At 47.6% G+C, this 15,460-nt stretch overlaps 1 protein-coding gene across 1 annotated transcript in view; it reads left to right on the forward strand.

Moving 5' to 3' along the window:
- SVEP1 (sushi, von Willebrand factor type A, EGF and pentraxin domain containing 1) overlaps positions 1 to 15,460 on the forward strand; it is a 534,033-nt gene that overhangs the window by 300,536 nt on the left and 218,037 nt on the right. Inside the window, exon 23 of the mRNA XM_029614894.1 lies at positions 2,309 to 2,422. Within this exon, the coding sequence (XP_029470754.1) occupies positions 2,309 to 2,422 (114 nt within the window). The remainder of the gene's footprint in view (positions 1 to 2,308; positions 2,423 to 15,460) is intronic.

Below are 15,460 nucleotides of genomic sequence, written 5' to 3' on the forward strand. Positions count from 1 at the left end.
AGTCCGACAAATTGCTTGTCCTGTTCGGCGGTCCATGTAAGGGAGAAGCAGCCTCTAAGGCTACCCCCGCTTGCTTGATAAAGGAGACTATTGACTCAGCTTTTTCGCTCAGGAGCAAGAAACCTACGGATTTGCTGTGTGCACGTTCCATCAGGGCGCAGTCGATGTCATGGGTGGAGGTATTTGCAGGGTGGCCACATGGTCATCTCTGAATTCTTTTGAGAAGCATTACTGGCTTGATGAACTGGCACGGGAGGAAACAGCTTATGGGGTGGGGGTTCTTTGGGCAGCCCTCACTTCCTCTCCCCGGGTATAAGGGAAGCCAAACATTGATTTCTTTGAGGAAGGTGAGGTAACAAATTTTCAGGCACAGCACTAGAGTTTATGTTCCATATTTTGGGTGAAAAGCAGCCAAATGTGTAAAAGCTCATGCATGTTCGTCTAGCTCAGAGGTTCCCAAACTTGTCCTGGAGAACCCTCCACCAGTTGGGTTTTCAGGATATCCGCAATGAATATGCATGAGATAGATCTGCATGTAACGGAGGCAGTGTATACAAATCTATCTCATGCATATTCATTGGGGATATCCTGAAAATCTAGCTGGTTGGGGGTCCCCCAGGACAGGTTTGGGAAGTCAGTGGAGGGAAATATAGAAGGGCCTGTTGAGAGAATCAAAGTTCCCTCATGGGAGAGCAGGTGAACAGCTGTTGGAAAAGATATTCAGGGGCCAATTAATTCAAGCATTTTGCTAAGTACATAGTTTTGTTAATGCATTTACCTGTCTGAACTGAAAACTTGTAACCGATAGCCATATTTGGTTACCAGTAAGCCCTGGGTAAGTCCTATTTTCAAGCTAGAGCAGGCAGGTCAGTGAGGGGGAGGATACCATTCCCATGCAGCACTTCCTTTTGAGGTCTCTGGATTGGCCGTCCCCCTGAGAGGTTTTTTAAGCAGCCCCATAGTGGGAGTCTGTGGGCAGTCCTTTATGGTTTTTGGAGAATTAGGAGGTAGTTAAGGAACTTAATCTAATTTGTATTTTTCAGGCCCTGCCTGTGGAATCTGACCAAGGTCGGAAGGATTTCCTGCCACTCTGCTCACTAGCTGGTTAGGCCATTCCTCTGAATATATTTTTGGGCGTTTTAAAATTTTCTTGGTAGGAGACTTGGTGAAACCCTGTGTACCACCTGGACTCAGAGACTGGGGAACCCTGTTTTTGGGGATGGCCAGGTTAGGGAAGACCTGCCCCTCTACACCTCGATGAGGACGGAGGAGGTGGTGATCCAGTGCTAGCACCCTCTGGTGGTCATTGCTTTATAAGGGAAGAGACTTTGCTTTGCGACTCAGGAGGAAGGGTTTGGCTGCCCCTTCCTACCTGAAGGGAACATCGGGAGCTGCTGTTTGAGAAGGATGCATACCCATCAGGGATTCAGATACTAGAAAACCAATCCAGGGGACTTAAACTGTGAGTAGGAACTTTTTTGTCATCAATGAGGATATCCACACAGTCTTCACCCTTGGGGAGAGAAGATGATTTTCAAATCTCTGAGCCAAGACTGTTTTATCTATTGTCATCCGGGGTTGAAGGGGATCCCGGCCATCTAAAAAGGGGAACTTTCTCTATCCAAGGCCTTCACTATTCCACACCCTGGAGGGTGGAGATACCTGTGGTCCATGTGAGGAAATCTCTCGCATAGATTTAGAAAAGGAACTTTAATCAAGTTAACCTTACCTGTGGAGCTAATGCCAAAGTGGATTGTGCCACTACACTATTTATTATCTGAAAATAAACTTTGATTTGGTCACCACCTCGACGTCTGGAGTGGTTTTTGCACCATGAGCCCACAGTTTGAACTTCCTTATGGGGTACTCCGCAGACTTAAAGAAGATACCCTTAGCACTTGGGGCCTTGAAAGATAACTCCCCCCCCCCCCCCAACCAACAAAGGAACCTCGCCTTGGGGAGAAAAGAGACAGTGTCTACAGCTGGCCGGGGTCCCTGCCCCAAAGAACTTATAAATTCTTTTATGGCCCCAGCTGTTCAGGCTATGCACACCAGAGTGGACTTACACTTGTATATAAAAATAAGTGTGCAAATTTCTGAGATAGAGGACGGTATATAAAACACTCAAATAAAGAAAGAAATAATAAAGAAATAAATGACCAACAGTACTATCTTTCTTGAAAATACTGTATGGGCTTTCATATTTTATTGCATAGATCTTTATATATAAGGTCAGTTCTAAATGATTTGTGGCAAAATTGTATCAATTAATAACGTTCATGATAAGGAAACTAATTGCATTTTCTAGGCCAGCTGTGTGAAGAAGATATAAATGAATGTAGCTCCGACCCCTGCCTCAATAAGGGAACTTGTGTCAATGGGATTGATGCTTATCACTGTATCTGTGCAAATGGATTCACAGGTGAGCAGTCTTTGCATATTTAAGAAACCTTATATGGATTTAGTACTTGTGAAAAGTGCCAGATATTCAGCACCAGAAAGCAAAGTCCTCCAGTTGTGCACCGAAGAGGTACAACACTGGGAGCGGCAGTCACTGTCCCTTGAGACACCACCTCTAAGGATGAGAGGGTCATTAAGTCCCCATGCCTGTTCAGTTTTTGATTTCTTTGCTGAGATTGCCCATAATGGTACTAGATACTGCTGGCAGGTTTTAGTAATGTGGGAACTGGACTGAGATTCATTTTATGTAGGCTACCAAATGGCAAGTCATTTTGGATAACTATAGCAACTTGATATTTTGCATATTCAGGGCTCAATTCTCAAATGATATATTGCGAGCAAGCTCGTGGGATATTTTTTATCTTTTGCTTTTAAACAACTTTTTAAAAAATATTTTGCACTGGAGGAGAATGAGGATCTCTTAAGAAAGGTTTCATGCTCCTTAACGCTTAGTTTGTTAATTAAATCTAGCAATGTTTAAATGCTTATATGTTACAATTGGAAAGAGGAAGGAAGCAACTAAAAATATTGTGAAACTGGAGAGATAGCTAAAAAAAAAAAAAGATAAAACTACTTTGGCTATGCAATCTACCTGGGCAAATAGATGGAAATTTCTGGTGACGTGGTCACCATTTAACACTTTACTTCATCAGCACACTGACAACAGAGGTTAATATTCAGCAGGCTGGTGAGCAGGAAAGATACTCAAGCTATCTTTACTCAGTTATTCAGTGGCACTTAGCTGGATAAGTCTGGCACTCAATATACCTGGGTAACTATAGGGCAACTATTTTATCAACCAGACAAAAATATAGCTATGCCTCCAGAAAGCATCCATTACTGTCTCTAAGTATCCAGCTAAATTTTGTCCAGGTGCAAAGTTACCAGGACAAAATTTAGCTGAGGAGCAGGTAAATCATACCCAGACAAACCTTTTGAAAATCAACCTCATTTGTTATTTCACTCTGACAATAAATTTGGCAGATTGATGACAATAATTCTCATGATTTGATAAGATTTTCTGGAAGAAGCTAAATTTATTTCTACATTTAAAGACACTGAAGGCAAGATCTTTAACCCAAGTAAAGACATATTGGAAATCTTTCACAAATACTATGAATCTACCTTATAAATGGCCTGTGACCGACGGCCCGCAAATGCGCAGTAGAGCGCAGCTCTACTGCGCATGTGCGGGCAAGGATGTCGATCAGAAAAAAAAAATGGCGGTGGGGCCGCAGGAGCGGGAGGAGAAGCAGCGGCGCCGCGCGCGCGCGCGCGGTGCCGCTGCTTCTCCTCCCCAGATCTGCCAGCAGATCTCGGGGGGGGGTGTCACTCCCGCGCCCCCCCACCGAGATCTGCCGGCAGATCTCGGGGGGGTGTCACTCCCGCGCCCCCCCCCCCGAGATCTGCCGGCAGGAGCGGGAGGAGTTAATGGAGCCGGGTGAGGGTTGCGGGAAGTCGCGCTTACGGCGCCGGGAGGAAATGGAGGTGGGTGAAGGGAGGGAGGGAGAGGGGGACTGAGTGAGTGGGAGGGAGGGAGGGAGAGGGGGGACTGAGTGGGAGGGAGTGAGGGAGAGGGGGGACTGAGTGAGAGGAGAGGGAGGGTGGAGAGGAGTGGGTGGGGGAGGGGGGTGGTGAAGAGTGAGGGGAGAGAGAATGAGGGGGAGGTGAGAGACAGAGGGATGTAGCCCGTTTTAACGGGCTTTACGGCTTGTCATTATATAAGGGGGAAGAGGTTAACTTTGAGGGGATTGATTCTTACTATAATAATCTGGAGCTACCTAAGCTAACCCAGAATCAACTGACTGGTCTAAATGCATCCATTGCTATACAAGAAATAAGAAATTGCATTAAATGCAGCTAAGAATGAAAAGTCACCTGGCCTAGATGGATTTTCCGAAGAGTCTTATGAATATTTATTGACTTGGTTAGTACTCCTATGAGAAAGATATTCTTGCATAACTGTAACATATACATATTTCAGTCATACCCCTGGATGCACTAAGTACTCCTGGGGGAATTCTGCACAAAAAAATTACAAATTCTACACACAAAAACTTAAAAATTCTGCAAACTTGATATTGGTCAAAATAACAAAATTTACATGACAGTGTTTAAGTTATTACATTTTAAATTAATATAGAAAAAAGTTATTACTTAAACGAAGAAAAGATAATTTATATTCAGACAACAACCAGACTGAATTACATAGTCTGGATAAGCAAATAAGCATGGGTGTAGCTTGCTTGTTACGGCGGTTACTACCCCAAATCAATTAAGCCTGATACTTCACTTGGAATACATATCCAGCGCAGCTCACTGCTGCAACGGCAGGGGGGAATGAAGTAAAGTGGAATTATATTCAGACAACCAACAAGGACTGAATTGCACAGGCTGGGTAAACAAATAAGCGTGGGAGTAGCTTGCTTATTGTGGCAGTTACTACCCCTAACCAGTTAAGCTAGATACTTCACTTAGATGCAGCTCCAGCACTACTCTCTACAGCAATGGCGGGGGTGGAAGCGAAATAGAACCAAAAAGGTACTAAGGGCCAAGAGTATCAGATAAATATGAGAAAAAATAAGTGTGAAAGCTTGCTGGGCAGACTTGATGGGCCGTTTGGTCTTCTTCTGCCGTCATTTCTATGTTTCTGTGTAGATGCAGAATTTTAAATATTTTGAGCAGAATTTCCCTAGAAATTCACTTTCCCTGTATGTACCCGGATCAGTCCAGACTCCTGGGTTCTGCCTCCCCACCAGCAGATGGAGACAAAGAAATTTTGACCGACTCTGCCCTATACCCTGAGGTGCCACCTACAGTCCGTCAGTATTTCTCTGTCTCCAGCAGATGGTGGAGGTGCAAAATCCTACAGTCTGTAGCTAGTTTAAAAAAAAAAAAAGAGAAAGAAAGAAAGTTAAAGGGTAGTCAGGAATTTGGCTTCTAATTTATTAGTGTAGTGTTTCTTTAAAAAAAAAAAAAAAAAAAGCCTTTCGTCAGAAGCTGGCAGGAGCAGTTACATTTAGCCTTCCAGAGGGTCAGCAGGTCCTGAGGGGGCTATCCCCCTGGTATCGAGCTCGGCTGCATAGGGGTTGAAAACCCTGGTTTCCAGCATGGTCCCTAGTTGGAGATGATACTAGGGAGCCCGGTTCACTCACCCCAGGACAGTCAGGACCCATTTTCCTCCCAGAGTGGATGTCAGTAAGAGTGCTCCTACGATTTTAGGCGCCTGTTCTCTGCCACTGCCGCCACAAAAATGTTTTTTATTTTTCCTCAGCCAGCTTGCGATGCCTCGAGGGGCGGCCTGCCATGCCTGTGGGGACACGCATGCGCGCCTTTTGCGCAACGGGCTATGTTCTGCCTGCCTTCCCGGAGGGGAAAGCACATCGGTGGCGGTCGGGGGAGTTGTTTCTCGGCTGCGATGGGGCTCAACATTGTCTGGGCACTTGCGGCCTCAGCCTTCAGACCCGTTCCTGCTCAGCGCGGGAACGGAGGCCATTTTGGTCACATTTCACGCTGCAACGCGAACCACGGAGGGGGGAAGGATTTCCCCTCCATTTTCCCCGCAGCCTACGGCCCCCAAGGGGGGCTGTCCAGCAAAGAAATTACCTGGGCCGACGGAGGAGAACCCTGAGGGTGCATCAGACTCCTCCTCTTCTTTCTCATCTGAATTGGTTTTGTTGCTGCATAAGGCCTTTAAGGCCAGAAGAGCAGCTCAGAGGCATTCAGGAGAGGGCCCTAAGGGGCGTTCGGCCCAGGGGACCAGTGGCTCAGGGAGTCAAGGTGTCAAAAGATCCTGGCCTGCGGCGGGAGCGGGGAATCAGAAGGCTAAGAGACCGCTTCGGATCTTATCCCCCTATCTGTGGGATGATTCGTGCTCAGAGCATGACGATCAGGAGCCTAGCGGGGCGTCTCATCAGGGAAAATATCTGGAGGAGGACCAGGATCTACCTCCAGCTCACAGAGGTCCTCAAATTGTTGAAGGAGATGACACAAAGGTGGTCCATCTGTTCCGCAGGGATGAGTTGGGCCCACTAATTCCTGCGATCCTTAAAGAATTGGGTATTGAGACCCCTCAGGAGGATTCACAGATGGGTTTTGTGGATCCCATCATAGTGGGCCCTGGGGGTCCAACCAAGCCCTTCTTTTTTCATCTTTCTGTTATGGATTTGCTGTTCTGAGAATGGGATACTCCTGATCTGGGCTTGAAGGTCAGTAAGGCAATGGACAAGTTGTTTCCCTTGCCAGAAGAGGCCTTAGACCTTCTCCGCATCCCTAAAGTGGTTGCGGCGGTGTCGGCGGTCATTAAAATGACCACTATCCCTGTGACGGGGCGATGGCGCTCACAGATTTCCAGGATCGAAAGCTGGAGATGCAGCTCAAAAAGATATTTGAGGTGTTGGCGCTTGGTGTCCGATCTACCATTTGTAGTAGTTTCTCCATGAGGGCAAGTCTTCGCTGGGTCCATCAACTGCAAAATAGCACTTCCCTGATGAAAGAGGAAGCGGTGCAAACGGGATGTCTGAAAGAGGAGGTCGCTTATAGTGCAGATGCCCTTTATGACCTTTTACGTACTTCAACTAGATCAATGGTTTCAGTGGTTTCTGCCTGCAGGCTTCTCTGGTTGAGAAATTGGTCAGTGGACATTTCCTCCAAAGCTCAATTGGACTCTTTGCCCTTTAAGGGAAAGCTCCTTTTTTGAAATGACCTGGAGGACATGATTCAGTCCTTGAGTGAGAACAAGATACACCGTCTACCAGAGGATAGGCCGAGGATGAGGGGTTCTTTTCCGTCTCGCTCGTGCTTACGGGGAAATCGAAGATTTCGTTCATCCTGGTCTTCCAGATCTTCTTTTCAACAGCCATTGGGAAGAAACCAGTCCTAGTCTCAGTCCTTTCGAGGCTGGCACTTCGGCAGACCAGGAGCCCAGCAGTCCTCCGGTGGAGTCAAATCCACAATATGATGTGAGGCTGGTCCATTCCTCTACTCCAATGATGGAAGGCAGACTGTCTCAGTTTTACGAGGAATGGGCCACTTTGACTTCCGACCAGTGGGTCCTCAATGTGATAAAGCACAGTTACGCATTAGATTCTGCTCGGCGCCTCCGAGATCATTTTCTCGTCTCCCCATGCTCCTACGTCGAGAAGCGCCAGGTGGTACGAGACACATTGCAGCGTCTCCTCAAACTTGGAGCAATTGTAAAAGCTCCTCTCGTGGAACAGCGAAAGGGCCGTTACTCCATTTACTTCATGGTGCCAAAGAAGGAGGACATCTTCCAGCCCATTCTCGACTTAAAAAGAGTAAACAGATACCTTTGGATTCCACGGTTTCGCATGGAAATTCTGAGATCAGTCATCATGTCGGTGCACAAAGGTGAATTCTTGGCATCTCTAGATCTCACAGAAGCATATCTGCACATCGGCATCCGGTCCGACCACCAGAAATTCCTGAGGTTCGCCATCTTAGGAGACCACTTTCAGTTTCGTGCCCTGCCATTCAGCCTGGCCACAGCACCCAGGACCTTTAACCAAGTGATAATTGTGGTGGCGGTGCAGCTCCGGAAGGAAGGATTCTATGTTCATCCATATCTGGACAATTGGCTGATTTGGGCGAAGTCGGAGTTGCTTTGCCGCTTGACAGTTCATCGGGTTCTTCAGCTGTTGGAATCACTCGGATGGGTGATCAACTTCACCAAGAGTCACTTGATTCCTTCTCAGTCCTGGGAATTTCTGGGGGCCTGGTTTGACACACGACAAGGCTGAGTTTTTCTGACTGGGGACCGCATCAACAAGCTGCAGGAACAGGTTCGGGATTTGTTTCCAAGCATCCTCCCAGAATCTGGGATTATTTGCGGGTCCTTGGATCGATGGTGTCCACTCAGGAGTTAGTTCCCTGGGCCTTTGCTCATATGAGACCTCTGCAATCAGAATTGCTTTTCTGTTGAAGCCCGATGTCGGAGCAATTTCATCTTCCTCTGCCTCTTACAGACTACTTGTTCCAGTCTAGATTGGTGGCTCAACCTGGACAACTTGAGCCGCGGGGTATCCCTGGAGTCTCTGATTGGATGGTGTTCACCATGGACGCCAGTCTGTCCGGCTGGGGAGCGGTGTGTCAGGAGAAATTGGTACAGGGCCAGTGGTCGAGGGAGGAATCCCAGTGGTCGAGCAATCGTCTAGAGACCAGAGCAGTGCGATTAGCTCTGCAGGCCCTTCGACTGAGTCTGCAAGGGAAGTCGGTCAGGATCCTGTCCATCAATGCGACTACAGTGGCTTATATCAATTGACAAGGAGGAACCAAGAGTTGTCCGATGGCAAGCGAAGCTCAACGGTTCATAATCTGGGCGGGACAGCATTTAGTCAGCATTGCAGCCTCTCACATCGCTGGGGTCGACAATGTTCAGGCCGACTTTCTCAGTCGCAACCGGCTCGATCCCGGGGAGTGGGAGCTGTCTCAAGAGGCGTTCAAGCTCATCTGCGACAGGTGGTCCAGGCCAAGCATGGACCTGATGGCAACGTTTCGCAATGCCAAGGCTCCTTGTTTCTTCAGTCGTTGCTGAGAGCCAGGAGCAGAAGGCTTGGATGCCCTGGTCCTCGCCTGGCCAAAGAATGTTCTACTGTACGTGTTTCCTCCATGGCCTCTGATTGGCTAGGTGCTGAGGCACATAGAATCTCACCCGTCGGAGGTGATTTTGGTAGCTCCAGAATGGCTGAGGCATCCATGGTTTGCGGATCTAGTCAATCTGGTTATGGAAGGACCCTTCCGGCTGCGAGACCTCTCGAACCTTCTTCGTCAGGGGACATTTGTTTAGAAGAGGCAGATTGCTTTTGTCTAGAGGCATAGCTTTTGAACGGCAGTGTCTAAAGAGCAAGGACTACTCTGATGCAGTTGTGGCTACCCTCTTGCAGTCTAGGAAACCCTCTACCTCTCTGGCCTATCTCAGAGTTTGGGGGATTTTTGAGTCGTGGTGTATTGATCAGGGGGTGGCTCCTGCTGGTGCCTCGGTTTCACATATTTTGTCGTTCTTGCAGGCTGGTCTCGCAAAGGGCCTTTCATGCAGCTCATTATGAGTACAGGTGACAGCTCTCGGTTGTTTCCACGATAAGGTCGGCGGAGCAGCGTTAGCTACGCATCCGGATGTGGCACGTTTTCTCCGAGGAGCAAAACATTTATGTTATAATTGTTTTTGTTTTTTTTTGGTTACCATGTTATAATGTAAAATAGGGCGGACTACGCCCTATTCTCTTGGTTATCTGGAAACCGATGTGATATCTCGATTGAATGTCGGTATATAAAAGAAATAAATAATAATAATAATAATTTATGTCCGCCGATCAGGTACCCTTGTCCGTTGTGGAGCTTGAACATGGTTCTCAAAGCTCTGTGTGGGGCACATTTTGAGCCATTGAAGAGGGCGACACTAAAAGATCTTACATTAAAGACTGTTTTCCTTGTGGCTATTTCCTCAGCTCATCGGGTGTTGGAGCTTCAGACATTGTCCTGCAGGGAACCCTTTTTGTGAATTACGGATATGGGAGTTTCGTTACAAAAGGTTCCATCCTTTTCTCCCAAAAGTTGTGTCCTCCTTTCATTTGAATCAATCAGTAGAGCTCCCTTCCTTTCCTGACTTGGATTGAGCTGATCCCCAGTAGAGGGACCTGAGGAAGCTGGACATGTGTTGCATTCTGTTGTGTTATGTGGAGGTTACCAATAGTTTCCACATGTCGGACCATCTCTTTGTGATGTGGAGTGGTCACAACCGAGGGCACAAGGCGTCCAGGGCTACGGTTGCTCACTGGTTGAAGGAGGCTATTGTTTCGGCGCATCTGCTTCAAGGCAGGACGCTCCCGGTTGGGCTAAGAGCACATTCTACCCATTCACAGGCAGCATCGTGGGCAGAATGTCAATGAGTTTCGCCACAAGAGATTTGTAGGGCGGCTACATGGAAGTCTTTGCACACCTTTGTGAGGCATTACTGGTTGGATGACCAGACCCCAGGCACTGGGGGGGTTTGTGTTATAATTAGTGAGGTTTGGGTGGACCCTTGGACACTGTGGCAGCTAACCACGCCCATGGGGGGAAGTCCCATGAGGGGCCACAGGTCAGGCTCAGCCCTGGACACACAAACACAGATATTTCTTTATTTAGATGGTTTGAGAAGCCATCAGAGGTGGCAGTAGTGAGTAGAAGATGTAGCCCGGCTGGGCTAGTATTCCCCAGGGTGCTGGAACAGCGATTCCTCCGATAGCAGTACTGTAGTGGAGAGAACTGAGAAAGTGAGTACAATAGAACATTCACAGAGTCCCAAATATGGAGAAGCCCCGAGATACGGAGAGCTGGCCCTCGAGGAGCGAGTACCAGATCCCTGAAAGCAGAGAGACTCGTTGGCAAAGTACTCCCACAGTGGTTCCACGTAGGAGATGGCACTGGCGCTGGAACGGAGGCAGGCCCTCGAGGAGCGAGTACCTGGTTGCAGGGAGACAGCTCTGAGGAGTGGATGATAGTAGTACTCACTGATGGTGTCTGTAGTGAATTCTTACAAGTAGAAGAGGAGATAGATGCAGGTAGCCGGTCAGGGAACATGGGCCCTCAAGGAGCGAGTACCAGTTACCTGATAGCGACTTGAAAGAAGCAAAAGAGGCCCCCGAGGAGCGGGTACCCCGTTAGCAGAAAGAGACCAATGGAAGTTGGAAAGGCAGAGTAGCTGAGTACGTAGAGTGAATCCCATCCGTAAGAATCCCCCTTGCTAACTCAACAGCTAGCAATAAACTGTAGGCTTAAATATCCAGGCAGCATGACGTCATCACAGGGGGACACCCCTGAGGAACGCGCCAATGAGGAAATAAGAATGAGGGCCACGCGGCGCGTGCCCTAAGGTACCTGTAGAACATGGCGGGAGGCAGCGCCCAGGCCGGTCCGGGGACGCCGGAGAGGACGGCAGGCGGATGCCGCGGCAGCCAGGCATCCGTGAAGAGCAGGAGGAGTCGCAACAAAGGAAAGGTAGGCGGAATAAAGCCATCGGGAAGTGACGGTCGCAACAGTTTGGTGAAGCTGTGATCTGAGCGGGACTCTCAAGGTCCCACCCCAACTAGAAGAGCTCTGGCACATCCCAGGAGTCTGGACTGATCCAGGTACGTACAGGGAAAGGAAAATTGGTTCTTACCTGCTAATTTTCAATCCTGTAGTACCACGGATCAGTCCAGAGTCCCGCCCATTTTCAGTATTTGAGTCCGCTCGTTCAGTGCTTAATTTTTTTCTGCAGATTCATTTTCCAAATATTTATACACACTCACAGGTTCTGTTTGTCTTAGGATTTGTGAGCAGGTTGAGCGAGGTTACAGTTTCTTTCTCCTGGTTCTTGCGGAGCCGTTAACTTGTTATGATAGTTTTATCTTGTTCAGCTTTGATACAGTTAAATACTGATGGACTGTAGGTGGCACCTCAGGGTATAGGGCAGAGTCGATCAAAACTTCTCTGTCTCCATCTGTTGGTGGGGAGGCAAAACCCAGGAGTCTGGACTGATCTGTGGTACTACAGGAACGAAAACTAGCATGGACTGTAGGTGGCACCTCAGGGTATAGGGCAGAGTCGGTCATAACTTCTCTGTCTCCATCTGTTGGTGGGGAGGCAAAACCCAGGAGTCTGGACTGATCCGTGGTACTACAGGAACGAAAATTAGCAGGCAAGAACCAAATTTCCTGTAAGAGTGTCCCTTCTACTCTCTCTCCCTACTCCCCTGGCCACTTTGCTCTCTCAGGTCTCAACTCCTCCACCTGCCCACCTCCATCTCTAGGCTCAACCCCTTCCACTCTCGCCACTCCCAGAGTTTGACCCCTTCCACTCTTGCCCCTCACATAAGCTCCCTCTGTTCCTTCCTCTCTCACACACATGCTCCCTCTCTCTAGTGCACATACACACACCCTCATACAGGGCCCTCTCTGTTGCATACACAAACACATAAGCTCCCTTTCTCTCTCACACATACATTCTCACACAGGCTACCTATGATTCTCTCTCACGCACCCCTTCACACAGGCTCCCTCTCACACATACACAATCCCTTCACTCAGGCGAGCACCCTCACATACACAGGATCCCTTTTTCATACACACCAGCTCCCAATCTCTCACACACATACACACTCCTTCACAATCTCCTCAATTAGACTCCCTCTCTCTGGCATCCAAACTCAAGCACCCCTCCAATACACTCTCTCTCTCACCTCCCCTGCTTTCTCTCTCTCCCTCCCTCCTGCTCTTGCTCTCTCTCTCACACCCCTCCCCCTCCTCTCTCTCATCCTGTTTCCCTCTCTCACACCCCCCTCCTCTCTCTCATCCTCCTTTATCCTATCTCACACCCCTTCTCCTCCCCATCCTCCCTTTCCCTTGCTCACACCTCTTCCCCTCCCTCTCCCCTTCACTTCTCTCACACCCCTCTCCCCTCCCCCTCCTCACACACACACATACACACACGCTCACCTCTCTACACACGTTCATTCTCACCGGCGCCTTCATCTTCGCCACAAGTGGAGCAGGTCACAATGCACGTGGGGGCCTTCATATTTGCTGCGAACGGTGCACCGGGGGCCTTCATCTTTGACACGAATGGTGCACTCCACAACATGCCTGGATCTCCTCTGACATTTTCTGTGCAGAATTTGGCAATTCTGCGCAGGGGGGATATTCTGCACTCCGCAGTAGTGCAGAATTCCCCCAGGACTAACTAAGCGGCAATGTTTTATCGCAGGTGGGGTCCCACTATCGCGAGGGGGGTGTTGTTGCGATAGTGGGACCTCTCCCCCAAACAATCATCACAGCTTTTGGCACGTATTTTTTTCTTGTGGTCAAACACCGCAGGACAAATGAATGCGGTGAGTGTCCCTTTAATGCAATGGCAGCCCCAGCTTCATGGGATGTCCGTTGCCTTAAAGGGCTGCTGGCCCAAAAACATAAAAATATCTGCAAAACGTGGTGGTTAAGCGGGGGTTGGTGCTGATTCCCATCTCAACCCAGGGCCTCAAGTCAAAGTGGTCCCAACTCCTCCCAAAATGTAAATTTAAAAAATGCACCCGCATGGCGACGGCCCTGGCCCCCCCAAATCCCCTCAATAAAATAAAGACCCAGGCTTCCCTTTCCCAACCCCACCCCACTAAGTGACATCGCCAGACCCCTCCCCTTCTCCCTGCCAAGTGACATCACTGGCCCCCTGATAGTCAATACCCCCTTCCTCTGCTCTCCCAGTGACATCGGCTCCTGATAGTCAATATCCCTTCCCTCATCCCCCAGGTGACATCTCTGGCCCCCACGATTTAAAAAAAAGTCTTGGGCCCCCCCAAATAGTGTCCTGGCCCCAACCCACCATTCCCACCCTTCTGTACCCCAATAGTACCTAACAACGGATCCCACGTCGGGATGGCGCTGACCTTAGGTGAGGTCAGTGCCATTTTTCAAAATGACGTTAACCTCACCTTATCCCAGCTATGTCACTGGAATCAGGGCCAGGGCCGGGGCCACGCAGATGCATTTTATTTATTTACATTTTGGGGGGAGTCGGGGCCACCTCAACTGGCGACCCCAGGTTGAGATGCTGACACTCAATCTTCCTGTTTTGCTGCTATTTTTTTTTCTTTGTACATTAAATGTGCAGTGGAAGCCTCAGGTCCTGCTTTAGATTCCTGGGCCTCCCGCTGCACATCTAACGCATTTCAAATGAGTGTTTTTATTTTATCGCGGCTGACCACCTTCTCGGCTGGCCGCGATAAAATATTTACATCAAATTGACTGACTACGCATGACCTTCTTTATATACATTTGCATTATTCATTAATGCAAATTGCATGGAAAGAAAGTCATTGTAATAGGGGAGGGTATTTGGGCAGGAAGATGCGAAATATTGTGTATATTGTGCGATATATGCGATATAACGCGTGATAAGGCATTAGTGCAGCTTGATGCATCACCCCTCTCAGACTGAAATATGTAAATGTTACAATTATGCAAGAAATAATTTTCCTATAAAAGAAACACAGAAACTGGCTGCAGCACATTTTTATGGCTCGTACTCAGTACTGCATGTAGAATACAAGAAGAAAAAGGCACTTCCAGGTGAAAACAGAAAATAATGGAGAAGGTGAGTATAGCAGCAAAATAATACAGAGTAAAGAAGGGCCAGGCCAGGAACTCAGATTACCTGAATAATAATACAATGTAATTAATTCATAATCTAATTTTTTTATTCTAATATGAGACCTTCATCAGAGACTGTACTAGGATTGAAACATTATGGCTTAATTACATTTATATTGTAATTTGGCATGCCTGCTCCTGTTTTTTCTTGCATTTTCAGTGCTGCCTGGTAAATTGGCTCTGTGACAGAGCACTGTGCAGGAAATCTTACATTTACATTTATTAAAATGTATTGATCACTTCTCAGAAGGCCTAAGCAATGAACATAAAACCTTCAAATTTCCAAAATGTTACAAAATAAAATATCAAATGTTAATACACTAATTACAGTCATTTGCCTGAGCTCAGTTAATGCAGTAGTTAGTAAATTCATAACAATAGATTCCAGGAGCTTAGAAAAGAAAGGTAAAGATGAAATTGGTCTGTAGTTAGGATCCGAAATGTCAAGATTAAGTTTTTTTAAGAAGAGGTTGCACTGTAGCTTTTTTTGAGACTTTAGGGAAATTGTCTTCGATTTAACGATAAATTAATGATGGAGGTAAAGAGTAGGTGTTATAGTGTCTTTAGCAGCTTTAAAAAGAGCAATTAAACAATTACTTGATGGACAGTGTACATTGTTCATTTTAGCAATGTTTTGCAAAACCTCACTACTAGAAGTTCTGGTGAACATAGACCAAGTGGCATTAAAGGTATCTTCAGAGCTTATATACCACAAAGAAATGTTAGATCGTGAGCTTTGAGCAAAAAATGCTTTGAGAAAGATTCAACAATACAGATTGCTTAGCCATTGTCGAGGTGGAGGGACTAGTAGGTTCTTGGTC

Source organism: Rhinatrema bivittatum, chromosome 1 (assembly GCF_901001135.1).
Source record: "Rhinatrema bivittatum chromosome 1, aRhiBiv1.1, whole genome shotgun sequence".
Taxonomy (NCBI): Eukaryota; Metazoa; Chordata; class Amphibia; order Gymnophiona; family Rhinatrematidae; genus Rhinatrema; species Rhinatrema bivittatum.